General features: G+C 43.3%; 1 protein-coding gene across 1 annotated transcript; it reads right to left on the reverse strand.

Moving 5' to 3' along the window:
• Nucleotides 1–2,851: 2,851 nt before the first annotated feature.
• On the reverse strand, nt 2,852–27,489 carry LOC140536416 (integrin alpha-2-like). Its single transcript, XM_072658202.1, has 30 exons — nt 27,417–27,489; nt 23,996–24,119; nt 22,639–22,819; nt 22,428–22,542; nt 21,497–21,624; nt 21,234–21,382; nt 20,968–21,118; nt 19,792–19,945; nt 18,985–19,058; nt 18,752–18,887; nt 17,703–17,848; nt 16,550–16,693; nt 16,234–16,437; nt 16,007–16,137; nt 13,904–14,067; nt 13,543–13,691; nt 12,440–12,550; nt 11,771–11,856; nt 11,532–11,670; nt 11,421–11,423; nt 10,813–10,899; nt 10,346–10,422; nt 9,505–9,588; nt 8,392–8,494; nt 7,322–7,432; nt 7,051–7,161; nt 5,936–6,046; nt 5,485–5,584; nt 3,613–3,719; nt 2,852–2,962 (listed from the first exon to the last, which is right to left on the reverse strand). The coding sequence occupies exons 1-30, from the start codon at nt 27,487–27,489 to the stop codon at nt 2,852–2,854; spliced, it is 3,564 nt and encodes a 1,187-aa protein (XP_072514303.1).
• Between the last annotated feature and the right edge of the window lie 105 nt (nt 27,490–27,594).

Consider the following 27,594-nt stretch of genomic DNA (forward strand, 5'->3'; position numbering starts at 1 on the left):
GTATACTGGCCTCATCTGATCCAGGCATATCTATCGGCTATATTATTCCTGATCCAGTTCCAAGTCTTTGTTTTAACCGCAGTGTCCAGAACACCATCTGGTGTCCTCAAGGTGCCATTAATGGACATTATCCCCAGACTAGCTCACCGACAAGATCTCACTACTTTCTTAAGAATGTAAAGCTCTTGTTTGTCCTTTTTACTGGATTTATGTTCCCCTGCATCTGTTCTGATGAGATCTGGAGCTCCTACAGTAAAACCCTCTCACTGCTGAGAGACATGGATTGAAATGGAGTTGTCTCCATCTATGAGGCACAGTGCATGGATGATCCTTTGGGCCATTCTACATTCCACACTGACATCCAGTGGTCATTTGAGGAATTCCAGTTTGTCTCTGGAAGGCATCTTCAACCATAACACACAAAAGGAGTTCTTCTGAAAGGAGCTGGACATCATAACCGTGGGATGACTTTGGTCTCTGCACTTCAGCAATTATTATGACATATTTATAATTCAGTCTGAAACAATAAACACTTTCTCCTTTTCTGAAGACACATTTATGAAGCCACCAAAGGTGATGTCTTTATTTGCTCTCACAAAGAAACAGACACCATCCTCAAAGCTTTCCTCCTCAAAGTTTGCTATTTTCGGCCAACAAACCGAAGAAAATGAAACAACGGTTGCGAGAGAAGCCGGGGATCCCGAGGTAACATCTCAGAAGGCCTCAGATAGACACCAGAAGAATTAGTCGAACTTAAATGAGCTCCATGGCAGATCATTAAGAGGAAAGGCAGTATCGAGCGCAGCTTCGTGGAACAACTGCATTCCCGGTGGACTCTGAAGTGCGAGACTGAAGCATTCTTCTGAAGAAAAAACCCTCAGAAAAGAAACTGTGGTGTAGCAACTCTCTGTGGGAACAATGTCTCCAGAACTCAACAGCCCAGCTGCACTGCATGAAGGAGGCTCTTATTTTCCAAACGTCCACAAATGAGATCTGTGCTTTGTGGTGCTGAAGGCCCATTCACACCCAGTTTTGAAAATGAACGTGTGTATGTTAATGACGTCTTTCACACTGAGCCCGAAACTGACAGACTTTTCGTCTGAGTCTGGTCTATAGACCCTGCATCATCAAATCCAGGTCTGGACCGCTTAACAGAGCACTCGCCAGTTTTCAACCTCCCTCAGAAATCCTATCTGGGCTTCAGCACAGCCAACAGGAGGGCAGCTAACATGCCTGGGAGTCCCTCCAACATGGACGAAAGGCTAGTTTCTCCATAACATTAGCATGACCCAGCACAGAGCTCAGCGGTGGACGTGTTCAGTGTGGAAAGCCGTGGCGTTCAGACGGCAGGGCGTATCGGAGTTGGATCTGCTGGGAATCCACCTGTGAGGAGTTTAGCAAAGCAGAGCAGGAGCCAAGCGTCTCTGACTGGACCGACTAAAGACCAGCACTGACTGAGCTTCATTCTGGAGGAGAAAAGATCAGTCCAGCAGGTTAAGCTCCTCCCACTCAGTCCATGTAAACATTAGCAACATTAGCGGGCGCCATGAACACCGCAACTTGCAAAGAGACACAGCCTCGTATTTCTACAGTAAACTCCTCACCGAGACCCGGCACTGAGGGGTCTGACCCGGCGCTGAGGGGTCTGACCCGGCGCTGTGGGCTCTGGCCCAGCACTGAGGGGTCTGACCCGGCGCTGAGGGGTCTGACCCGGCGCTGTGGGCTCTGGCCTGTTTCTCAAGGGTCTTAACCAAACCTTGCTGAAACAGTCTGAATGGATTCCGACTGAATTTAGCATGCTAGCATTTTGAATCTTTTAGCTGAGTAAACCTGTCCCACCGTTCAGCCCTGCGTTCACTCCAGTTCGGTTTAACTCTCGTTTGATTGGTCAGCTCGTTAAAAATGACACATGATGGGCGGAGCTTTTCAGCTGGAGTTGAACATGGTGAAACTGGATGGAGTGGAAACTGGTCATTGTGTTTGGGTGAATTATGGGTGTGTTTAGGAAAGAGCAGCAGCCTCAGCTATTGATTACAACACGACCGGAAGCTGTTTAACGCTGCTATTTACATTTTTGCCTTAAGGGTCTATTGTCTGTGTTGCACAGATGCGTTAAAAGCAGGCCGACCAACCAGAGCTCTGTTGTCTTGCTTGCAGACTAAACAAATGAGCATCAAGATGGCGGAAGAGTTAAAAATCTCATATGACAAAAACATGCTGACTATAGAACTCTAGAGGTTAATGAACACATATGACGGAGCAGAGCTGAAACCTTGGAGAACGACCACGAAAACTGTACAGAAATTTTACATAGACGTTTTTTAGGGTGGGGAAGTTTGTCAAGGTGCAACCTGGTCTGTTCACGTCCTTAAAGAACCGCAAACTACTGCTTTCCTCGTTTATGAGCACTCTGGTGGAGGAGGGTCATTAAAGAGAGCAGAAGCAGACAGGGAGCAGAAGAAAGAGTGGGAATCTGAGAGGTGTGGAGTTTCTAGCCCTGTGTCCAGAGCACAGAAGGCAAAAATGCATCAGACTTGGTGTGAAAGTTCCTCTACATTAAAAACCCCGTCCCTTTTTTCATCCACAAATATCGTACTTTGTGGGAATAGGCCCTCATGGTCCACCACCCAAATTACAGCTAGTCAGTGGTGGTTTTGCAATTATGAACTTATTTAGTAGGAGTATCTAATCAGATGGTTAATAAGTGTAGGTTCTAGTGATTGACAATGTTTTCTGAAGCTTAGCACTACTGGTCCACTCTTGGGAACATCATGCAGAAGTCATGCATGTCTCTGACAAAGCAAGCTGACCCTTTGCTCCTGTCCGGGGGCTTTCAGGCTTATCGCAGTCCTCAGTAAGTATGGTCCTGTGAGTCCTGCAAAGTATCCTCCATCGGGTCCTCTCTTTCAGTGGCATTGTTCTCCGCTGGAATCGGGAACTTCTTTCTTTTAAAGAAGCCAATCTGAGAAAAATACAACAACCAAGATAAAAATGCTTCAACTTCAACTGGCTAATATAATCTCACCATCTATTACCAGCATTTCACAATGCAAAATGAAGCACGGAATTGACAAAAGTATTGGGACACCTGCACATTTGGGGTTTTCTTCTGAAATCAAGGGTATTTTAATAAAAAGAGTTGTTTCTACTTTTGTTGAAGAGTGTCCAGGGGAGAATGCTTCCTACTAGATTTTGGAGGAGCATTGCTGTGAGGATTTGACTGCATTCAGCGGCAAGAATGTTAGTGAGGTCAGGATGTTGGATGATCACCACTCTACCTCATCCTCCATTCCCCAACTCATTCCAAATGTATTGGCTGGAGCTCCATCCATCATTCCAGAGAATACAGTACCACTGCTTCACAGCTCAATGCTGAGGAGGGGGGGGGGGCTTTATACCTATACCTATATTTATATCTATTGGCAGTACTTCTCTAAAGGGAATAAACAGGCTGTGTCAGCAATGGTTGCAACTTAAAGTTACTGAGTGCATTTATTAGAAGGGGTGTCTGCAAACATTTGGGCACGTAGTGTATCTTGGCACCTGGGATCCTCTTAAATGTAGACATTTCCTCTTCCTTTAAGTTACACTGTAGTTTCAACAGTCACCAACCTTCCAGAGTGCAGCAATAAGAGCAGCCAATAAGATGAGACCTCCAACAATGCTGCCCACTATGACACCAAGGGGGACATCTGCTGTGGCTCCGGCTTTACTGATTTCAGTCTGGTAAGAGAACACCAGAGTTATCATCACTTCTGGTATACTTACAGTATAAGTATTGTAAAGTATTGTTTACACTCCAGTGGTATTAAATTTGTGTGCCCTCAAGAATTTCCTAATTGAGTAAGGGTGAGTAGAGTGAGGGAGTGTGAGTAGAGTGAGGGAGGGTGAGGGAGGGTGAGTAGAGTGAGTGAGGGTGAGTAGAGTAGAGTGAGGGAGTGTGAGTAAAGTGAGGGAGTGTGAGTACAGTGAATGCGGGTGAATAGAGTGAGTGAGGGTGAGTAGAGTGAGTGAGGGTGAGTAGAGTGAGGGAGTGTGAGTAGAGTGAGGGAGGGTGAGGGAGGGTGAGTAGAGTGAGTGAGGGTGAGTAGAGTGAGGGAGTGTGAGTAGAGTGAGGGAGGGTGAGGGAGGGTGAGTAGAGTGAGTGAGGGTGAGTAGAGTGAGGGAGTGTGAGTAGAGTGAGGGAGGGTGAGGGAGGGTGAGTAGAGTGAGTGAGGGTGAGTAGATTGAGGGTGAGTAGAGTGAGGGAGGGTGAGTAGAGTGAGGGTGAGTAGAGTAAGTGAGGGTGAGTAGAGTAAGGAAGAGTGAGTAGATTAAGGATGCAGGAGGGTTAGTAGAGTGAGTGAGGGTGAGTAGATTGAGGGTGAGTAGAGTAAGTGAGGGTGAGTAGAGTAAGGAAGAGTGAGTAGAGTAAGGGTGCAGGAGGGTTAGTAGAGTGAGTGAGGGTGAGTAGAGTAGAGTGAGGGAGTGTGAGTAAAGTGAGGGAGTGTGAGTAAAGTGAGGGAGTGTGAGTACAGTGAATGCGGGTGAATAGAGTGAGTGAGGGTGAGTAGAGTGAGTGAGGGTGAGTAGAGTGAGGGAGTGTGAGTAGAGTGAGGGAGGGTGAGGGAGGGTGAGTAGAGTGAGTGAGGGTGAGTAGAGTGAGGGTGAGTAGAGTAAGTGAGGGTGAGTAGAGTAAGTGAGGGTGAGTAGAGTAAGGAAGAGTGAGTAGAGTAAGGGTGCAGGAGGGTTAGTAGAGTGAGTGAGGGTGAGTAGAGTAGAGTGAGGGAGTGTGAGTAAAGTGAGGGAGTGTGAGTAAAGTGAGGGAGTGTGAGTACAGTGAATGCGGGTGAATAGAGTGAGTGAGGGTGAGTAGAGTGAGTGAGGGTGAGTAGAGTGAGGGAGTGTGAGTAGAGTGAGGGAGGGTGAGGGAGGGTGAGTAGAGTGAGTGAGGGTGAGTAGAGTGAGGGAGTGTGAGTAGAGTGAGGGAGGGTGAGTAGAGTGAGTAAGGGTGAGTAGATTGAGGGTGAGTAGAGTGAGGGAGGGTGAGTAGAGTGAGGGTGAGTAGAGTAAGTGAGGGTGAGTAGAGTAAGGAAGAGTGAGTAGAGTAAGGGTGCAGGAGGGTTAGTAGAGTGAGTGAGGGTGAGTGAGGGTGAGTAGAGTGAGTAAGGGTGAGTAGATTGAGGGAGGGTCAGGGAGTGTGAGTAGAGTAAGTGAGGGTGAGTAGAGTATGTGAGGGTGAGGGAGGGTGAGTAGAGTGAGTAAGGGTGAGTAGATTGAGGGTGAGTAGAGTGAGGGAGTGTGAGTAGAGTATGTGAGGGTGAGGGAGGGTGAGTAGAGTGAGTAAGGGTGAGTAGATTGAGGGTGAGTAGAGTGAGGGAGTGTGAGTAGAGTAAGTGAGGGTGAGGGAGGGTAAGTAGAGTGAGTGAATGTGAGTAGAGTAAGGAAGAGTGAGTAGAGTAAGGGTGCGGGAGGGTTAGTAGAGTGAGTGAGGGTGAGGGAGGGTGAGTTGTACCTGTACTTGATTCTGGGTGATGGTGAGGAGGTCAGGCAGAAATGTCTTGATCTGAGCTTCTACTGTCAGAACAACTGACTGGAAATCAGCCTGAGAGAGAGAGAGAGAGAGAGAGAGAGAGAGAGAGAGAAAGACAGAGAGGGAGGAAATTGAGAGAGAGAGAGGGGGAAAGAGAGAGAGAGACAGAAAGACAGAGAGGGAGGAAATTGAGAGAGAGAGAGGGGGAGAGAGAGAGAGACAGAAAGACAGAGAGGGAGGAAATTGAGAGAGAGAGAGGGGGAGAGAGAGGGAGAGGGAGCGTAAGGGGGAGAGAGGGAGAGAGAGAGGGAGAGTGAGAGAGAGAGAGGGAGAGGGAGAGTAAGGGGGAGAGAGAGAGGGAGGGAGTGATTTTATGGGTAACTACAAATAAGCAGTATTTCAGTGATGTTGTCTCACACTCACCGTAGCGAATGTGCCGTTCCACATCCGAGTCGTCACATTAACGAAGATGGACTTCTGCTCCAGGTCTTTCAGAACACACTGAATGACCAGGCATGAGGCCGTGCGACAGTTCTGCTCATACAGAAGAGCACAGGACACTCTTACAGTAAAGGTTCTGTAGACCTGTAAAAGGTTCTTCACACTCATCTCTATTACAGACACGGCTTATGGATTACAGCACAGGAATACAGACCCTCTGAATACACAAACACACTACGAGACCCCGTTTACACCCGGCCACCTGAGTATCAGGACTATATCTGGATAAAGCCGAGCCACATCAAACTGCACGTGTAAATTCACCCAGTAGACACCAGGTACAAATCCAATCACTGGAACCACCTCAAGGGGTGGTCTGATCTGAGACGCCTTTGAGCCCAGGACATCAATGTAAACACTATGACTCCGCCCAGTACATCCCAAACACCAGTAATAATTGCAGTGCGACAAGCGAATTTGCATATTCCATCCCACACTGTGATCAGATTGCGGTCTGACTATGGACATAGGCCCTTTAAACATGCAAATGCGACTGGACCTTTTCATGGACAAAAGTATTGGGACACCTGCTCATTCATTGTTTCTTTCTAAATCAAAGGAATTAAAAACAATAGGGTTGAATCTGCTTTTGTTGGAGTAACTGTCTCCACTGTCCAGGGAAGAAGAAGGCTTTCTGCTAGATTTGGGACGAGCATTGCTGTGAGGATTTGATTGCATTCAGTGACAAGAGCGCTAGTGAGGCCCTCCTTGTGTTGCTAAAACAGTCAAGCTATGGACTCCGCTAGACCTCTGGCCCCAAGATTTTTGCAGCAGATCCTGCAGAAGTCCTGTAAGTTGTGAGTTGGGACCTCCATGGACCATAGTAAGCAGTCCTAGTCACCCATGGCCCTGTCACTGGCTCACCGGTTGTCCTTTCCTGGAGCACTTTTGGTAGGTACTGACCACTGATGTTGGTCCTGCCTGATGTTTTGGAGATGTTCCGACCCTCCAGTCGTCTAGACATCACGTATAGACTCTAGCTCCCAACACATAACCCTAAAGAACTTGCTGGTGTTGTCTTACACTCACACACTTACCAGTTGTTTTGTTCCTCTGAAACTCTCTCCAGTGAACCTGGCTGTGTATTCCTTCTCTTTAATCCTGAACGGATTAGATAGATTGCTGCTCTCACACGTCACACTCCCAGCCTGCTCAAATGGAGAGAATCAATCAAACAACCATTAAACACACTCAGCACTCTCTCTGCAATCCTGTCTAGACTTCAGGCTCCAGTCACCCAGCTAATAGAGAAGGCCTGAGGATGAGACTGCAGCCTGAAAGCAGTAAGATTAACGTGGGTGTTCTCACAGGTGCCGTGGTGACTGAGGTTATGTAGATCAGAGGATTCCCCGCCTTAGTTCTGTTGGGCAGCGACACAGAGAAGTAGGCCAGACTGACTGGGAATGACCCGCCAAACACCTGCAGAGGGCGACACCACAGAATTGTGGCCCATTGTAACTGTAGACCTATTCTAGGCTCATATCCTACATTAAGTGCAATTGTACTGTAATGCTTGCATCCAGTCATTTTCATGTAAATATGCACTGTATGGACAAAATTATTGGGACACCTGCTCATTCTTTGTTTCTTTTGAAATCAAGGGTATTTAAAAAAGAGTAAATATAGTAGCTGTCTCTGTCTACTGTTCTGGGAAGAAGGCTTGCTGTTTGATTTTGGAGGAGCATTGCTGTGAGGATTTGATTGCATTCAGCAACAAGAGCGTTAGTGAGGTCAGGATGATGGATGATCATCCAAAACTTCTCAACTCATCCCAAAAATTACTGGATGGAGCACCAATCATCATTCCAGAGAGCACAGTTCTTTTACTGCTCCACAGCTAAATGCTGGGGGGCCTTATACCCCCCTCTAGCCCACGCCTGGCATTAGGCGGTATGGTGCCAATATGCATGGTTCATGCTTATCTTCTCCAGAGAGTCCTATTCTGTTGGAACAAGCAAGCTGTGTCAGCAAAGGGTGCATCTTAAAATAGCTGAATGCATTCATTAGAAGGGGTGTCCACAAACACTTGGAACTGCAGGGCCAGTTGTGCTCTCTCTGGCTCTGGCTGCTGATGGCAGGCTGCATTTTTGCTGCTTTATGTTCCAAAACACTCTTTATCCATTAGAATTGTACAGACTGTGCCTTTAAAGCTTGAAGATAATACAAGATAAATGAGCTCTGTTCAGACTGGCTGCCCTGTATTGTGCCTCAATTAAAAAGCACTCAGGGCTGAAACAATCCTGAGAAGTTACAGTGCGAGTAATGGGACTAACTGTGGCCTAGCGAGACTGGAATTGTCTCCATTAATAAAAGACACACTTCTTTATCACAAGATCTCTCCCAAAGGTGCGCTAGAGTCTAAAGTGTCAGTCGCTCACCTTGAAGGTGTAGTTGAGCTCAGGGCCGATGTCATCGAAACTGGAAACATTGGTTTTCACTTGATCCTCTGGGTCAACAGTATAGAACTCTGGGCTAACACTACTGTAAATAAGAGAGCAATACAAGAGGAATCAGCGTTAAGAATACAGGCCCTGGTCAGTGGTGGTACTATGGTGGTCCCTATCCACTGACGGACACAGTAGAGGTGGAGTTATTCACTTGCTGAAACAGACAGGCTATAAACAGTTGCTGGAAAACTGCAAAGAGATAAAATAGCCAATGGGTGCAGTCACAAGGTGCCACTTTATGAGGTACATTGTAGCCACACCCATTGGCCATTTTATCAGAAACACCTACCATACAGGTACACTTTACAGTAAATGTATGGTAGGTGTTTCTGATAAAATGGCCAATGGGGTGTAGCCACAAGGTGCCACTTTATGCGGTACATTGTAGCCACACCCATTGGCCATTTTATCAGAAACACCTACCATACAGGTACACTTTACAGTAACTGTATGGTAGGTGTTTCTGCTAAAATGGCCAATGGGTGTAGCCACAAGGTGCCACTTTATGAGGTACATTGTAGCCACACCCATTGGCCATTATATCAGAAACACGTACCATACAGGTATTGTAAACTTGCAAACTAGAGCTACAAGGAGCCCCATAAGGTGGCACCTTGAAGTTTGGTAGCGTGCAGCTACACTTCACAGTAACTGTATGGTAGGTGTTTCTGATAAAATGGCCAATAGGTGTTTCCACAAGGTGCCACTTTATGAGGTACATTGTAGTTACACTTAATAGCCATTTTATCGGAAACACCCACCATACAGGGACACTTTGCAAGTTTACAATACCTGTATGGTATGTGTTTCTGATAAAATGGCCAATGGGTGTGGCCACAAGGTGTGTTGAATAAAATGGCCAATAGGTGTAACCACAAGGTACCACTTTATGAAGTGCCTTGTAGCTACATGCATTGGCCATTGTATCAGAAACACCAACCATGGTACTGTAGACTTGCAAAGTGTACCTGTATGGTGGGTGTTTCTGATAAAATGGCCAGTGGTAAAATAAAGGTTTATAGTGGTGAGTGACTTTTAGAAGACCTGCTGAGAAGGATGCCCGGTCTGTACTGGACAGGGATGGACACATTGACCTTGTTATCTGAAGGACGCTCATCTGCACTGTCACTGTAGAAGAAATGGAGACAGTGAACCTCAAAAGATGTACGTACAAACATTAAGCAGACAATTTCCCATTAAAACCTGCGCATTCATATATGAGTCAGTCTACAGCAGTCTACATGAGTTCAGTCTACAGCAGTTTGGCTCCGCCCATTCATGTTAAAGTGTTTATCTGTCAGTCTTAAAGGCACAGTAATATGATAAGTGTGTTTAATGCTATCATCAAGAGTAGTCCTTAGCCATAAATATGAGCCTATTAAGGGCATTTAAGGGCACACCTGTACAGAATCTGTCTGCACCCAGGACCGATTCTGGGCTCGTTTGGGGGAGGGGCTTATTATCACTAATTTGCTTTCACACAGACGAGTTTCAGACGAACCGTGGACCGATGATGAACCGCACTTTCTGGAGTCACAGCATTTACGTTTTTTAGCCATGCAGGTGATAAGTCGAAGCAGTCACATGACAAAATGATCCAATCACACAATCCCACACACATTACACAGAGAGCAGATAGCTCCCACACGAGCAGTAGGCCTCGAACCCCAGACCACTGATTTCAGGAGGACCAGAGAGTGGTTGTCTAGGCACTTCCAGGGCTTAAAACCTCAGAGCGAGTGTGTGTGTGTGTGTGGGGGGGGGGCGATTGTAGAGCTGGCCCAAGGCATACTCGAAATACATGGCTGTTTAGGGCCCAACACCACCAGGGGGCCCCATAAGCACCAAGAACCTCCAGAGGCTCCTCTGGAAATGTTATCTGTACCTTTGAGCTTCGAAGAATAGTTCAGCACGTTTTTGCAGCTGCTTCAGGTTAAACGAAAAAATCATCTGAAATGTAACCTGTGGGGAAAGAGAATTAACTTGAGAAAGCAATTCATTTAATATTTAGCCTTTTTGATAACCCGTATATATATATATATATATATATATATATATATATATATATATATATATATATATATATATATATATACACCTCCTCTGACGCTTGCACAGTCAAGCCTCTCATGATTTGGGCAACCAACGCGCCTGAAGGGAAGCGCTGCAAGATGCCAGTGAAGGCCAGGGCCGCAGCCAAGCGATGCGAGGGCTCCATCTACCCACCCTAGAGAGAGAGCAAGGCCAATTGTGCTCTCTCTGGCCTTGGCTGCCGATGGCTAGCAGCATGACCGGGATAGGGACCACTCTGGGCCCATATTTAGCCTTTTTAAAGCGTTTAAAAGAACTCACTGTCTGGTCTGTTTTGACTGGGTGTCCGAACTGGCAGAGCAGCTTTTGGGCTTCCTCTGATTCGCATTGAATGTCTGTTCCTTCGTCCTGAAAGATAGAAAGACCAAGAAAATAGAAATCTGCTAAACAGTGACTTTACAGGAGAAGGCAAAAATGGTCTGAATTTTGAATGTAAGTCAATGTAAAACCAGAGTTTCTACCAAGTAATTTAGAGCATTTCTATTGGTCCGTTTATCCAGAATTAATCACACAGTGTTACGAAGCAGCTGCAGTATTCAAACATGGAGAAAACTAAAAACGGACGAAAATGGAGATACATAGCTTGATATAAGTGGGAGGAACCTGCCTGAAGCCCCTCCTCCACAATCTAACATCCTATAAATTCCATCTCTACCTTGTGTATGTGCCTACGACAAGTCTGCCCAACCCTCCACCACCCCTTTGCCTCCCTTTCAGCCCTGTCATCTATAACAACTGGCTCCACATATCAGAGGGGGGCTGGCTTCCTACCACAAAGCAGAATCCCCCCAAACTTCAGCCCAAAACTCCTCTAAGTTCTCCCCCCTCCCATACAACCTTCTCCCAAATCATCATCATAAGCATCAGACTAGCTGTGTGTGGATCTGCGCCAGCAACAGGTGCCAGTTTAAGTGGCTAAATGCATTCATTAGAAGGGCTGTCCAAAAGTATTTGGACACATTGTGTATATTTTTACTTACAGGTGAAACAGAGGAGTAGAAAAGGTTTTTGGAGTAATGGGTGGAGATTTTTGTGTTGTAGGCATTCTCCTTTCTGTTCTTCACCGTCACAATGAAGGACAGTTTACTGTTCATGTTGGTCACCTGTAACGGGGAGGAGCTACAAAAGAATAAAGCTTCCATCAGCACCTCACAGCACCTAAAGCCTCACTGAAGACTCAACGCTGTGGGTCTGACAGGAGGTGGAGCTGTTCACTCACCTTGTCCCTTGTTCAGCCGTCTTCACGCTCAGCTGTAAGTCACTCACACACTTGTCATCAGGGCCACACTCATTTATGAATGGGATCTAAGGCCAAGCAAAATTGCATCACACGTTAGAAGAGTGGAAGACCACCAGGCCCACACACAGTCTTCATCTGAAAGCTTGTGAATAGAAGAGAAGGCTATGAAACCAGGGTAGTACCCTAAATGTGTCCTCCGCATTTAACCCATAGGTACACACACACACACACACACACACACACACACACACACACACACACACACACACACAGCGGTGGGCAGCCAACTCCAGCGCCCAGGGAGCAGAGAGGGTAAAGGGCCTTGCTCAAGGGCCTTGCTCAAGGGCCTTGCTGAATCGAACCCACAACCCTGTTATCGTTAGCCCGGCGCTCTAACCGCTGAGCCACCACTGCCCCTTAAAAATAAAGCCACCCGGGACTAAACCCAGGTCGCCGCGCCACAAGACCGACGCTCTGCCGCTTCACCAAAGGACCCACATCACTTTTTCTTAAATAAAAAGGGTCCAATACAGGGCAGCCAATCAGAAAAGAGAGCATCTACATTTAGTGATTAGCATCACAGAAGCTACAGATCTACCCACTGAACATCCTGAACACTATCATGGACAGACACCCATAACAACTCACAGAGAAATTCCATTCGCTGGGACTGAACTTGTCCAAGACAGGGACGCCGTCTTCTTTTTGAAGGCTGACATTCACAAGCAAAGACATGGGGTTCACTACATCTAAGGTTTCCTGTGGGAGAACAGAGGCCATGATGAGGACACTTCAATAATGTGTTTAGGTGCTTAGAACATTAGCACAGTACATATACAGACACACTATGTCCACATATTTATGGACACCCCTTTTAATGAATGCATTATACTTTAATTTGCACCCATTGCTGATACAGATGTGTAAATGCACACACACACACACAGCTTTTCTAGTTCCTGTGGAGAAGTACTGCCAATAGAATAGGACTCTCTGGTGCAGATAGATAAACAGGGACCTATTGGCACCATGCTGCTGCCTAATGCCAGGTGTGGGCTAGAGGGGTATGAAGCCCCCCAGCATTAAGAAGCTGTGGAGCAATGGAAGAACTGTGTCCTCTGTTGTGATCCAATAGTTTTGGGATGAGTTGGGGAATTGGGGATGATGAGGTTGGTGGGGGGTGATCATCCAACATCCTGACCTTACTAAAGCTCTTGTCGTTAAATTCAATCAAATCCTCACAGCAAAATTTAGTAAAAGCTTTCCTAGGACAGTAGAGATAGTTTGTCCCACAAAAGCAGGGTCAACTTGGTTTAAGTGGCTTTGATTTCGGGAGAAACAATGAATGAGCAGGTGTCCCAATACTTTTGTCCATACTGTATACGGTTTGTTGCTACCAAGCAAAAATCTACATTTCTAGTCTTTTTCACTTTTTTTTCGAGATAATTTAAATCTGGCATTTACGTTTAATGAAAAAATTATGATGATGATGATGATGATGATGAATGGACCAAAAGAAAAGCTGCCTATAGTCAGCATTTTTATGGACATTTTTTGTGGATGTTGATACTTCAGCATATATAAAAAATCTAAATGATAGTATAGTATAGTTATGAAAAAAGTCATAAACATCTATAAATAAAATAAATAATGATTATATTAATAAATACAAAATAAATAATTATTATAAAATATCTAATTAATACTGTATGATGATACTAATACTCATTAAAGCTACATTAAATACATACATGAATAAAGACTTGATGATCCAGACAGGTCTCCTTTGTGGACACGGTAATGTCCTGTTGGAAGACTCGCTCAAAGTTATTAAACAGACCTCTGGAACTGACGCGAGATGACTTCAGGTCAGCGTCCAGTGTTAAGAGGTACCTTATAGCTGATATATAAAAAAGAATAAAGGGGGAAAAGAGGACAGCATGCTGGAAACATCTGAAGAAGAAGGTCTGGTCCAACTCCAGTTATGAGAACCTCACAATCAATGAAGCAATGTTTTGAGGCCTACGTTTAAAGCCTAATAAAACAGCAGATGAAAGTCAAAGCTCACTAAAAATGGATGAAGGCTTTTATATGGCATAATGGAGGTTTTACCTGCAGATCCTCCTGGGTTCGCTGGTCTGAATGCTGCACTGAAGCAGACTTCGGCGCTGAAACAGGACATCTTTCCCCCATTGAAGTTACAGGGCTTATACAGGGTGTTGATCCTGACTGGGGTGAACGTAAGCCTGGCCGTCACGACTGCAATGCTGGTAGACCTGAGGTAAGACCACACAGAGCACTCTAAAGTCTTAAGGTCTTTAAAGGTAAAGCTACCACAAAGGGCGTTTGAGCAATTCCACTGAATAGCCACATTGGGTTTGCAAGAGAAGCATGTTTGGAAAAGGAGTTTGTGAGTGTTAAGAACCTTCATACGATGTAAAGGTTGTACACCACTAGGAGGGTTTCTTCCCTGTGTCCTCATATGGGACAATTTCTGCTTTTCTGCACTGTGATACTTCATCTTTTAAAACTTTGATGCTTTGGCATATAAGGACATTGTTATTTGCAAAAACGAAAGTTTAGTTTATATACTTGTTAGGACCTACTCAAATGTGTCAAGTAATGAAGTACAAATACTTTGTTACGTTACTTAAGTAGAAATGTTGGTTATCTAAACTTTACTGGAGTAATTCTTTATTTTTCAGCCGACTTCTTACTTCTACTTCTTACATTTTCACCCAATTATCTGAACTTTCTCTTCCTTACATTTTAAAAACAGCCTCGATACTCCTTTTTAATTTCCCTTTGTTTTTATTCCGGCTTGAAATAGTAAAAAAAAACCCCTCTCCATATAAATCTCTCCATCCGGAAAGCGTGAGTCTGATCGTGGTTGGATGAGAAGTATAAACAGACACCATTCTGACTCCCTATTGGTTTATAAGCGATCCATCACACCTGCACACGTCCCGTCCCTCTCCAGCGAGCTCACAGCAGACGTCTGTAGTCTGTTATGAAGACTGTGTCCGTGGCAGAGACTAAAGAGAGCTGCAGTGAAACGTACCGACTGAGCCCCACATTTACATTCCAATAAAGCTTATTGATCACACGCCTCTGAAGTTTGACTTTCTGCAGCTTTACAAAACTTCTAGACAACGACTCCTCATATTTTCCTCCATGAAGCTCATGTTGATGCTCAGTAGAGCACAGAGACGCTCCTTTAATAGAGCTGATATTACTGAAATGCTTCATTTTCAATGGGCAGATCTGCAGCTGAAACAGGAGCCTAGTGCAGCCCAACATTTTCAACATCAACATTTTAATAGAACCTTCTCCTCATTATGGCTTTTAGAGGAATGTGTTTTTGGGAAGGGGGGCAGGTAGTGCACTATAGACCCCTGTGGCGTGGCCTAAGCTTTCGGCCTTTGTTTTCCTTCCATTACTTTTACTTTTCTACTTGAAGTCGTTCTGAAACCAGTACTTTTACACTTTTACTGGAGTAAAAAGCTTAAGTTGATACTTCAGCTTCTATAGAAGTCTTTTTAAACCCTAGTATCTCCACTTGAGTCATGAATGTCAATACTTTTGACACCTTTGGTTCTACTAATCCCAAATTAGCACACCATGCAAAAGTCCTGGTCTCAGGAGGTTAACCCACCCATTCATAGCACCACCTAGCACTACCACTGCTCCTGACACTACAGCGTTTACAGTATAAGACCTTGAGGAACTTCAATTTGAAACTGTGGAGGAACCTCTTAAGGTGCATTAAAGAGGAACCTTCAAGGAATATTTTTCTTCTAAAAACCTTTTCTTGAAGGGTCCTCAAAGAACCCTAAGAGGTTCCTCCAAAGTTTCAAATTGGTGATCCTCCAAAGGTTCCTCAAGGACCTTATACTTTTAACCGTGTAGGAGGGTGAGGACTTAACACGTCTCCTCCGATACAAGCAAGGCCAGACTCTGCCCCTCCAGCTCCACCACACCAGCTAACAGAAGCCCAGCACTGCCTTGAGAGTGATGAGGGGAGAGCACCATCTACCATCCTGGAGAGAACATGACTAACTGTGATATCTCTGACTATTTGCCACTGATGGCAAAGCTGCATGGCTAGGGGTTCGAACTCATGACCCCCAGGCCATAGTGGCAGCCTATGGTTGTCTAAGAAACCATTCTTTGGAGGTTTCTTAAGAGGCCAAATGTGGTTCTTCTTTGACTTACCAGAGCTGCAGCACCTTCCCATAACTCCCCACTGAGATATCTGGGAGTGAGTCACCATTCAGATCTCCACTCCCATCTAAAGATCGCCCAAAGAACTTCAAGGTTGAGTCCAGTTTTGATCCGAGAATTTTCTGGAGTTTGTGGAGAATAGAAGATACATGATCTGATGTATTACAGCTATTCTGTAGGACTTTGTTGGATTAGGGTCATTGGTAGTTTAGGTCTACCTGTGAGCTCTGTTTCCTGATGCTTCTCTTATCTCCATTGTAGATGTAAATGGCTCCCTGGTTGTTGTCCTCCAGTGGAGCTCCAACTACCACATCGATGAAGCCGTCCAGGTTGAGATCAGGAACAGCAGCAATGGCCATCCCAAACCGGGCATTCTCCAGTGGAGAGGCCCCCTCCAGTGAGCCCTCTTGACTCAAGACACCCTTGGAAACAAAGGATATATATATATAGGATATTTCATTCAAATTAATTTGTTGAAACGTCACATTATCAAGATTACCAGATGTCCTAGTGTGGACAACGTCCTTCTCTCACCTTGGTAACAGAGAAGATGTAGACTTTGCCGGTTTCTCTCTTCTGGTCACTCATGAACATTGGGGCTCCAACCAGAAGAAGGTCAGTAACACCATCACGATCCACATCCAGAGGACAGAGCACACTGCCAAAGTAGGAACCGATCTGCAATACAGAGGCAAGTGACAGGCATTGTCTATAATGGGGTACAATCTGAATCTGGAACTACTACAGAGCTCCACAGTATCAAGAATTTGTCATAAAATTGGTTTGGTTAAAGTGGAGATAAGTATAAATACAAAGTGTGGCCTCCTGAACTCCAGCCTAAAGGTCTCTGAGTTCCTTCCCCCTCACAGTCTCCTCCTATACTATCAAATGCTGATGGCAAGGAAGCTGTCCTTACAAAATTTTCATTGGACTCCAAGTGGCTAATGCTCTACCACTATGGCCCAGGGGTCATGAGCTCAAATCCCGAGCCATGCCGCTTTGCCATCAGCTGTCATCCTGCTGTCTCTGGTTGGGTAGTTGGCGTTCTCCTCCCTTTATCACTTCTAAGCGATGTTGGCCAGCACAGCACACGTCTGCGATGGAGCTGGGGACCTGTCGCTGTCCTCAGAGCACGTTGGCTGCCTGGCGATGCTGCATCGGCAGCAGTTCGAAAAGAGGAGGCTACTGACTTCACATGTATCGGGGGAAGTCTTTACATTCTTAGTGTCGGGAGCATTGCTAGTGCCAGGGGGATTTATGGACTGGCGGGTTTACTGGCAGTACCCCATTGGAAGAAAAGGGGGGGAAAATTTACCTAAAAAAAAAAAAAAAAAATCCAAGCAATGTCATGAAAAATGAACAATTTAACTCCAAACTTTTATATATTTTATATTTCATTTATAAATATATATTTTTTACTTAATATAGTGTACAGCCTCTATTGGTGCCATAAATCACATGCAGAGTATTGGAAAGATCAAAGGTGATAGGTATAGGTTCAGACATAGCATTAGGCATTGGATGCAAGTTAAGATTATGGTTATAGAGATAATGATAATAAGTATTAATAAGTAATTAATTAGTATTAATGCCTAAAAAAGGCACAATTACCTGAATGTAAGACTCAAATACTGCAGGCCTGATCGTCTTGGTTCTTAGTTTAGTTTCAATCAACAAGCAAAAGTACCTGATCCCCCCTCTGTGAGTTGATGATTTTGGGCTGTCTTTGGCTGTTGAGGGTGTACACGACAACCTGCCCAGTGTGGTTGGATCGAGGAGCACCGGCCACGTAGTACTCAGAGGATCCTTCCGTCAGCGTGGTCACAGAGTATCCTGATCACACCACAACACAGAAAATCATCAACACAAGTGATTAAGTGAAAAACATTGATTATCTAGATCTAGATCTAGATGGTCTTACAGGATCAGGATTAGCATTAGGCCTTAGGTGCATGTTAAGATTATGGTAATGGAGAAAGGTTGAGCATGCCTAAAAAGGCACAGTAATCCAAGCATCAATCAACTGTAGGCAGCAAGTGAGCAACTTAGCCTCATCACCGAAACTGTTCCAGGTCTGCAGTGGTCAGTAGATACCAAAAGTGCTCCAAGGAAGGACAACTGGTGCATGATCCATGAAGGCCCCACCTCACGACCTGTTCCAGGTCTGCAGTGGTCAGTAGATACCAAAAGTGCTCCAAGGAAGGACAACTGGTGCATGATCCATGAAGGCCCCACCTCACGACTTACAGAACGTCTTGTTGCTGCCAGATATTACAGGACACCTTCAGAGCTCTTGAGGAGTCCATACCTTGAGGGGTCAGAGCTGTTTTGGAGGCACGAGGGGAGTGGTTTTAATATTGTGGCTGATCGGTGTATTAAGGAGGCACCAAGAAGACCTCACTCACTTACTCACAGAGCCTTTTACTCAGATAAGCATCAACAGGTCTCCGTCAACAACCATCCTCAACTAGCTCCGAGTGGGCCAGCGCTGCCACTGTGACCTGAGGTCCAATGGTGGTTCCAATGGGTTGCTGGGTAGATCCGCATCAGTGCATCAGTGGCAGTTCGAATACAGGTGGTGGCTGGAGGCATGTGTCCGTCCTCATTCTTCCAGCGTCAGGAGCATTACATGTGATAGGGGTACTAACAAGTAATAGAGTGTACTAACAAATAGGGCTGAAACTGGGGAGAACAATTGGGTAGAAATGCTTACCACCCCTTTTAAACGGAACTCACCGAGTAGGGAACTGTGGTTCTTGTCTTCTAAGACTCCCTCAAAAGCTTGCTTAGGAAACACTGTGGTTTTCTGAGAAGTATGGACAACCGTTCCCATCCACCCATATGCTCCAACAGCACCCAGCAGCATCTCATCCTGCGTGAACAGATGAATTCAGTGAACAGAAACACTGAATACTGGAGCTAGTGGAGCTACATGTATGACACAGCAGTGCTATGACATGCAAAAGCACCTCCTTCATAGTCTGGTGTGCACTGAACCCAACTTGAGCCATCTCCATCTGGAAATCGTGACCTTGTGCGGTACCTGGACGACCCCGCAAAAAAAAACATCAATCATTTTGCAGAATATATTTTAGCACATCATAATATTTTATGACTTTTAACATGCCAAAGTCAGAGAGCACCCTTCATTTATTTCAATTCCAGTCAAAATAGCAAAAGTACAAGCTGTTTTCCGGAGGAATATATATTAATACATTATAATAATAACAGAAAATGACACAGAAGCCCAAATAATTAAATATAATATCAAAAATGTCAGTGTTTCCATTCTTCAGAAAACTCGCTGTCAGTGTTTCTGCAGAAATGTCCAGCGAGATTGTTCCGCACATTCAATGATGTTGAGGCCCGGGCCTGGGGGGTGGCCAGTCTGTTCAGCTTCAGCAGTTAGATTTTCTCAGTAGGAGCTTCTCAAACAGCCCCACATGCTATTCAGAGCCACAGCATTGAGCTGAGTCTTACAGTGGAAGGATGGATATGAACACCTGTGTATGTTGTGTCTATCTGATGGGGGCAGTTCTGAGGGGGCCGTCAGGTCTTATATGGGTGTTAGCTGTGCCAATTTCTCTGTACTTTTGAGTATTTTCTGGAATTCCAGTTTTTCAGCCTCAGTTTTCTACTTTTTCTCCTACGTTCTCCTGTTTTTGTCTAAATCACTTGTATTTAATGCTTATTTTGAGTGGGAATTAAATACATGAGGGTGATTTCTGACTTTTACACAATACTGTACATCATATTTATTTTATAAGTTGTTTTACCCTCAACAGAGAAAATGCGCTCTCCAAGAACTTCTGCAATGTTAACCAGAGCAGCTTCATTTGACACATTGAAGACATAGTTTTCTTTCGGCTTGCTTGCAATCAACTCGATCTCCTCAGTAAACTTCACAATATCCGCGCTGTCCTTCAGGATCTACATAAAGACAAACACAATTAGAGTGCTGAATATTTTATATTAAATATATATATATATATAAACTGCTGCTGAATCTGGTTACATAACTGTGCAAAAGCCTTAAACCAAGTGTGAAAATTACTCTCACATTTATTCCATAATCTTTTAAATATTTGTATATAATCTATTAATCTATAACATTATTTATAATCTATAATTTATTACTTAATCTATAATGCTGTCTTGGAGGAAGACAAATGTTTCCGGTTCCCATCCAACATCTAGTTTATCTAATCAGTCGTTCATTACAGTAAATCAGCATCAGCAATATAGAGTTTTACAGGTAGAAACTCTCACTGACCACTGACTTTATGATTATTTGGGTTTATTCTAATGTTATATAGAGTTAATTACAGGTAGACACTCTCACCGACAACTGACTTTATGCTTATTTGGGTTTATTCTAATGTTATATAGAGTTAATTACAGGTAGACACTCACTGACAACTGACTTTATGCTTATTTGGGTTTATTCTAATGTTATATAGAATTAATTACAGGTAGACACTCACTGACAACTGACTTTATGCTTATTTGGGTTTATTTGGGTTTTTTTCTAATGTTATATAGAGTTAATTACAGGTAGACACTGACAACTGACTTTATGCTTATTTGGGTTTTTTTCTAATGTTATATAGAGTTAATTACAGGTAGACACTGACAACTGACTTTATGATTATTTGGGTTTATTCTAATGTTATATAGAGTTAATTACAGGTAGACACTGACAACTGACTTTATGTTTATTTGGGTTTATTCTAATGTTATATAGAGTAAATTACAGGTAGACACTCTCACTGACCACTGTCTTTATGTTTATTTGGGTTTTTTCTAATGTTATATAGAGTTATAAAGGTAGGTACAAAGAGGTTGGTACTGTACTGTGCTTTTGAGAAAACAGAACATCAAAATATAAATATTTACAAAAACGTAAATAATTCGATTAACGCCAAACTGGATTTGTGGTGTCTTTGACTTACAGCAATGCCAAAGCGAATGAGTTTGTCTTTTTCACATTTCTCAATGACCGGTTTACTATTAGAACCATCGGCAGATTCTCCATCAGTGACCACCACCATCACTTTGGTGGCATCTGGGCGACCACCATGTTGAGGGAGGAATGCCTGTTCTCTGATAAAAGCAAACATAATCAGAACTAATCAGATAAACGTCTGTAGGTTCAGCATAGAAGCATTTCATTCGAACTTCCATGAAAACTAGCAACCCCAAAGTTGAATTTATTTACCTGGCAGAGTCAATAGCTGCAAAGGTTAAGGTAATGGTTCCAGTTTTCTGCTTTATATCAGTTGCAAATTTGAGCATTTCATCTCTGGATTGATATTTGTTTAAATAGAATTCAAAAGACAGGTTATTGGAATACTGCATTACGCTGACCTGGAAGGACAAGGAATGGCACAGTCAATGATAAGCTCTTGGAAAGGCTCTACTGGGTCCTGCTTAGATGACTTTCTAGACGAACGACAGACGTTAACTAGTTTGAGGACTCACTTGAGTTTTACCAGGTCCAATATCAAGGCTTCCCAAAAGCTTGGTAAGAAACTTCAGAACATCAGACCAGGGATATATACTGTTAGACCCATCCAAAACAATAGCGATATCCACTGGACCGCCACAAGCTGGAGGATGTGGAAGAGATAGATTATAATCATGGTCTTACTGTTAGAACAAAACCATGCATGTGCATCCACCCATGCAGCCACCTATCCATCCACCCACCCATCCACCCACCTATCCATTAATAGTCTTCTATGCTTTTTGCTGGTCAGGGTTGCAGTGGGTCTGGAGCCTCCTCGGAAACATTGACTGCAAGGCAGGAATACCCCAGGAGAGGGCGCCAGACCTTACTGTATGTTCATTAGCTAATACTTATGTGTATAATGTTGTAGGAATATTAATATATAATATAACATATAGTATTAATAAGCAATATTAGTATTAATACATATGTACACTGATCAGCCATAACATAAGAACCACTTACAGGTGGAATGCTGGGGGAAATGGGCAAGCATGACAATCTGAGCCACTGTGACCAAAAGGCCATCATTTTCTAATGATGTCTAGACGACTGGGTCAGAACATTTCCGAAACATCAGGCAGGTGTTGTGGGCTTTTCTGATATACAGTGGTCAGTACCTACCTAAAGAACTGCAAAACAGGACAATTGGTGAACCGGTAATATCTCCATGGGCACCTATAGCTTACTGATGTGATCCATGGAGGTCCCACCACAAAACTTACGGGACTTAAAGGATCTGCCAGATACCACAGGACACCTGCAGAGATCTTGTGGAGTCCATTCCTCGAATGGTCAGATCAGTTGCAGTGGCACAAGGGGGACACCACTCAATATTAGGCAGGTGGTACTAATGTTATGGTTGATCGGTGTAGTACTGTATATTCAGAAAGTCACGCCTACTTTGAAGAGCAGGTGAAGGAACAGGCTGGGGGTTGAACAGGGCGTTCACTTCTATACACACTCCTGTAGCATAGTAGTGCCTTCCACATTCCTGAGCCCAGAGAGGACCACATGTCTGAAACACACACACACACACACACACACAGATTAGCATAAACAGAGTATCCCGACCTAACAAACTGTAGCTGTACTCTAACATGAGCAGGTTTACCATGAAGCCGTTGTTTTTGGTGATGCGTGTGAGGGTCAGCCCCAGACTCATATTCGCCTTGAGGTTCTCACGCTGCAGGTCCAGTTTCTTACATGTGTTCCCAGGACTCATGATATTACACTTATAAACCTCTCCTAGCCTGTTGTTGCTGGGTCCACACCATGGAGATCCCACCAGTAACCTGAGGAAACAGTATTAATCACAATCAGCTAACATGGGCTAACATTTTGGTGCAAAAGTTTGTTCACCCTTCTTATGTCACAATACAAAAAAATAATGCCAATAAAATGTGATACCACAGAAACCACTTGGCAACACCCTATCAACCACCTGGGACATCATATATACAGCATATGTTCACATACCATATAACTTGGAGATTGGTGAACTGCTGTAGCCGCTACCCAAAATACAGACAGTCACAGGGTGTTTTTTTGGGTGTGGCCACAGGGAACAGCATTCAAGCTGGGCTACAATTGGTTGTAAGCCTTCTTGTTTCACAAAGATACAAATCATGAGGTACCACAGGTATCATTTAACACCCAAGCTACCGCATGTGACACCATAGCAACCACCTAGAATATCATAATAACAATATGTATACCTACTAATATAAATATATATACACACAGTTCCACATTATTTGGCCCCAACCAATATACATCAGCTGGACCTATAGAATAAAAATCACCCAGGGAACCTACAGTAGAGTGGTGCTTCACATCAGCGACACTGTGTGTCCTTATTGTACTGTATTGGTTGGGGGCACTATAGACCCCTGTGGTGCGGCCTAAGCTTTTGGCCTTTGTTTTCCTTCCATTACTTTTACTTTTCTACTTGAAGTCGTTCTGAAACCAGTACTTTTACACTTTTACTGGAGTAAAAAGCTTAAGTTGATACTTCAGCTTCTATAGAAGTCTTTTTAAAACCTAGTATCTCCACTCACTTATACCTGAGTCATGAATGTCAATACTTTTGGTTGTAGATAACTGGGGCGCAAAAGTTTGCGCACCCTTCTTGTGTCACAAAGATACAAATGGCATCAAAATTAGGTACCACAGCAACCTTTAGCACCGGAGCTACCATATGTGACACCATAGCAACCACCTGGGGTACCATAATAACAATATATATACCTACTAGTATATATATATATATATATATATATATATATATATACACTGTTCCACATTATTTTACCTAACCTATACACATCACATAAACCTATAAAAAACCTATAACAGAGAGCTGCTGTACATCGCTCATTGAATTGGACCAGTGCACACGCACACACAAACAAACCCAAATACACACATACACACAAACAAACCCAAATACACACATACACACTGTTTACCATTTGCCTTGGGGATTGGAGAACTGCTGCACCGTGTATCCAAACTCCTCCACTGCTGCTCCTGAGAACACTTTGGCTCCTGCTGTTCCCACATTAAACCCCTGAGTATGCTTCACACTCCAACCTGCAGAAGAACACACACACACACACACACACACACACACACACACACATATCATATCACATTAGAAAAAAAAATAGACATGAGCTGAAACGTAAGAATATGGGATTGTGATGAGATTTGGCGACAGGTTCCCATGAAGTCTGTGCATTACTGTATGTGTTTATGATTTTTCAACAATATTACTGTAGTATTCTACATCCTGTTACTATATGGCATCATTGTTACTGCAGCCTGCAATGTATATCATGAGACAATGAGATAATGCAATCAAATCCTCATTGCTGCGACATGTTTATCTGCTGCAAGGAGACCTATTCCCTTGGCTGTACTTCTCTTCAGGGACTAGACAAGCTGTGTGTGAATATATATATATACACACACACACACACACACACACACACATATATATATATATACACACACACACACACACACACACATATATATATATACACACACACACACATATATATATATATATATATATATATATACACACACACACATATATATACACACACACACACACACATATGTGTGTGTGTGTGTGCGTGTATATATATGTGTGTGTGTGTGTGTGTGTGTGTGTGTATATATATATGTGTTTGTGTGTGTGTGTGTATATATATATGTGTGTGTGTGTGTGTGTGTGTGTGGCTACGAGAAAGTGGCATTATGTTTCTAAAAACAGGATGTGGCACAAACCCCCATAAGACCACAGTGCCGTTTACAAAGACATGCTGTGCTAAAGATTAAAAAGAGAATTAATGTAATAATTAATTTTAATAATTAATTAAATTTAATAATTAATGTAGAGGAAATGCACTGTTACTATATACACTAACTTCACTGGGCTGTTGTGGACGGCTGTGGAATCAGTCTCTCGATGATGCAAGGTATGCTTAGACAGTTGTGCCACTTGGTCATCTTTAATTAAAAAAAAGAAAAGAAGAAAGATGTTCTAGACTGGATACCTGTGTTTATCATGGCATGGTTGAATAAACAGAGCTGTAACATGGGCCCATTTCAAACCTCCAACACTGTTACCATACCATAAAAGCCACGGTTCTAATCGTAGGTGTGTTTGGTTACTGTGTTGTGTGCAGAAGTAACAGAATCCCCTCCAATTTTATTATCTTACTGCTTTGATTTTAAAGCACTGCTTTGAAGCATGTAGATTACAGAAGTCACAGCCTGCAGCTATGACTTGTACAAGCAGGTTGGGGGGAGGGGGGGGTGGACATTTGCAGTCATTCGCGCAGTCATGCCACATTAGGCAGAATTGTTGGAAATTAGCTGGAGCTGTTTTTTCTTTTGTAGCAGAAAAATATGTAGGCTGCTTTTATAAAAAAAATGATTAATGATGCTTAAATCATTTAGAAATAATTTAGCAAAAAAATCAAAAATTGACAAAAAGCTTATAAAAAAAAAGCTGTATATCACTGCTGTCCAATGAAAACCATGTATCTCCATGTTTGTCCTGTTTTCTCCGTGGTCCTGCTCTGTACACTGTGTAATAGAAGCACTCTAAATTACTTGAAATAAACTACGATGATATATATATATATATATTAGCATTTTTTTAAATAAACTACAATGATATATGATGATATACAATAATATATATAAATATATGTCATCGTATATCATCATAGTTTATTTTATATTTACTCTCATTTAAAAAAAATGTTATATATATAATATACAAGCACTCTATATATATACTCTCCATATATATCTCATTGTACTTTCTATCTATCTATCTGTCTATATATCTATACATATATCTATTCTTATATCTATTATATTATTATTTCAATTAATTATTACATGAATTCTCTTTTTAATCTTTATGTCTTTGTAAACGGCACTGTGGTCTTATGGGTGTTTGTGCCACATCCTGTTTTTAAAAACGGGTTGCCACTTTCTCATAGCCTGAGCTGCATGTTTAGATGCTGAGTCCTATTCTTTTGTCACTATTTATATATTTATATATCAAAACTGAAAATGGAGATACATGGTTTTCATTGGACAGAAGTGATACACAGACAAGAAAGCAGCATTTTGTTGGGTTTTGCTTTTTATTTATTTATTTATTTATTTATTTTGCTAAATTATTTCAATATGATTTAGCAAAAACAGAAAAAAAAAAAAATTCTGGAAAACATTTCTATTGGTCCATTAAAGTATTGGTCCAATGAAAAACAACGAAACAGCAGATACATTAATAATTCTATATTTAGCAGGACTACAGTGCATAATTCAAAACATTATTCCCATTAACCCATTGAAAAGTCTACGGTCCGCCAGTATACCAGTTACTATTACCAAAGAACAGCCCCACCAGTTTGTACAGAAGTCCCTGTAGTTACTGAGAAATGTGTGTGGTAAGCCTTGGAGTGTTAAGGGGTTATCGAACTGAAGACCCCCTGAATCCAGCTTGAATGCACTCAGCACTCACACAGTTCACTCAACTTTTTCTAGCACTTTTTCCTCTAAATTGAACCTTTGAAAATGAAAAATAATGTATTCTACTTACAGTGAATTACGAGGAGGACCAGGGTGCTCCTGAACTCCATGCTACTGCTTTAAAGGTTAGCTCTGTATGTAGCCAGCTTGTCTGAATGAATGCATCTTATCTGGTTGCAGGAGCTATGCTGTCAGCCTCTTGTCCTTGCCTGGACGTGTCCAGATGCCATGCCACGCCTCCTCGGTTTCATGTGAAGTCAGCCATCAGGGGCCCGATTTTAGCTATCTTTTGGCGAGCCGATAACCGGAGCTCCTGTGTTTTCCATTGCCAAATATCAATACGCCAGAAATTGACCTGAGCACCCCTCATTTTGAGACCACCGTGCCCATCAGCAAATATATATTCGTTGCTATTTAAACGGCACAGGCGGAAGCCGTGTAAAGAGACTGTTGGTGGGGTCTAAGACAGGGCCCAGTGTCTTTCACTAGGCAGCCAAAGCTCTGCTACATCAGCGAACAGACACCTGTGCCAGCCTGCATCAGAATGGGAGTGATGAGGGGACGCCTGGCATCTATAGAGCATGGTCAGTTGTGCTGTCTCTGGCGCCGGCTGCTGATGGCGAAGCAGAATGACCTGGGATTCGAACACATGATCCTTCCGTTATAGTCTCAGCTTCTTAGTCTGCCGAGCCACTCGGAGAGCCAACTCTTTAGGGTGCTGTTCCGGTACTGCACGGGCTCCTCTAAAGCAACATCATGCAGCAGTTTACCATAAAATGGCAGCTCCACTGACTGGAACTGGGAGAACAGCATCTCCGTCAGTCCCACTCCGGGGCGGGACGCTGCTGCTACTGCACTCTGGAGCTTTGGTGGAGCTGCTGGACGAGACCTTGCGAGTCATATCCTGTAGTATTACTCTACACATGCTTTTTTTTTTTAACCTTCAGATACTGCTTCGGTATCTCCCAGCTTGTCAACTTTCACTCAACTGCTGCATGGAAGGAGC

Source organism: Salminus brasiliensis, chromosome 16, assembly GCF_030463535.1.
Source record: "Salminus brasiliensis chromosome 16, fSalBra1.hap2, whole genome shotgun sequence".
NCBI lineage: Eukaryota > Metazoa > Chordata > Actinopteri > Characiformes > Bryconidae > Salminus > Salminus brasiliensis.

Bases quoted from the DNA above. Each gene is read 5' to 3' on its own strand.
- LOC140536416 (XM_072658202.1), bottom strand. From the start codon at position 27,489: ATGACTCGCAAGGTCTCGTCCAGCAGCTCCACCAAAGCTCCAGAGTGC. The intron at 17,849-18,751 runs GTGAGTTCCGTT...TGGTGTGATCAG, and splicing joins GAACCACAGTTCCCTACTCG to GATACTCTGTGACCACGCTG. The intron at 3,720-5,484 runs CCCTCCCTCACC...CTTACCAGACTG, and splicing joins TCAAGTACAGGTACAACTCA to AAATCAGTAAAGCCGGAGCC.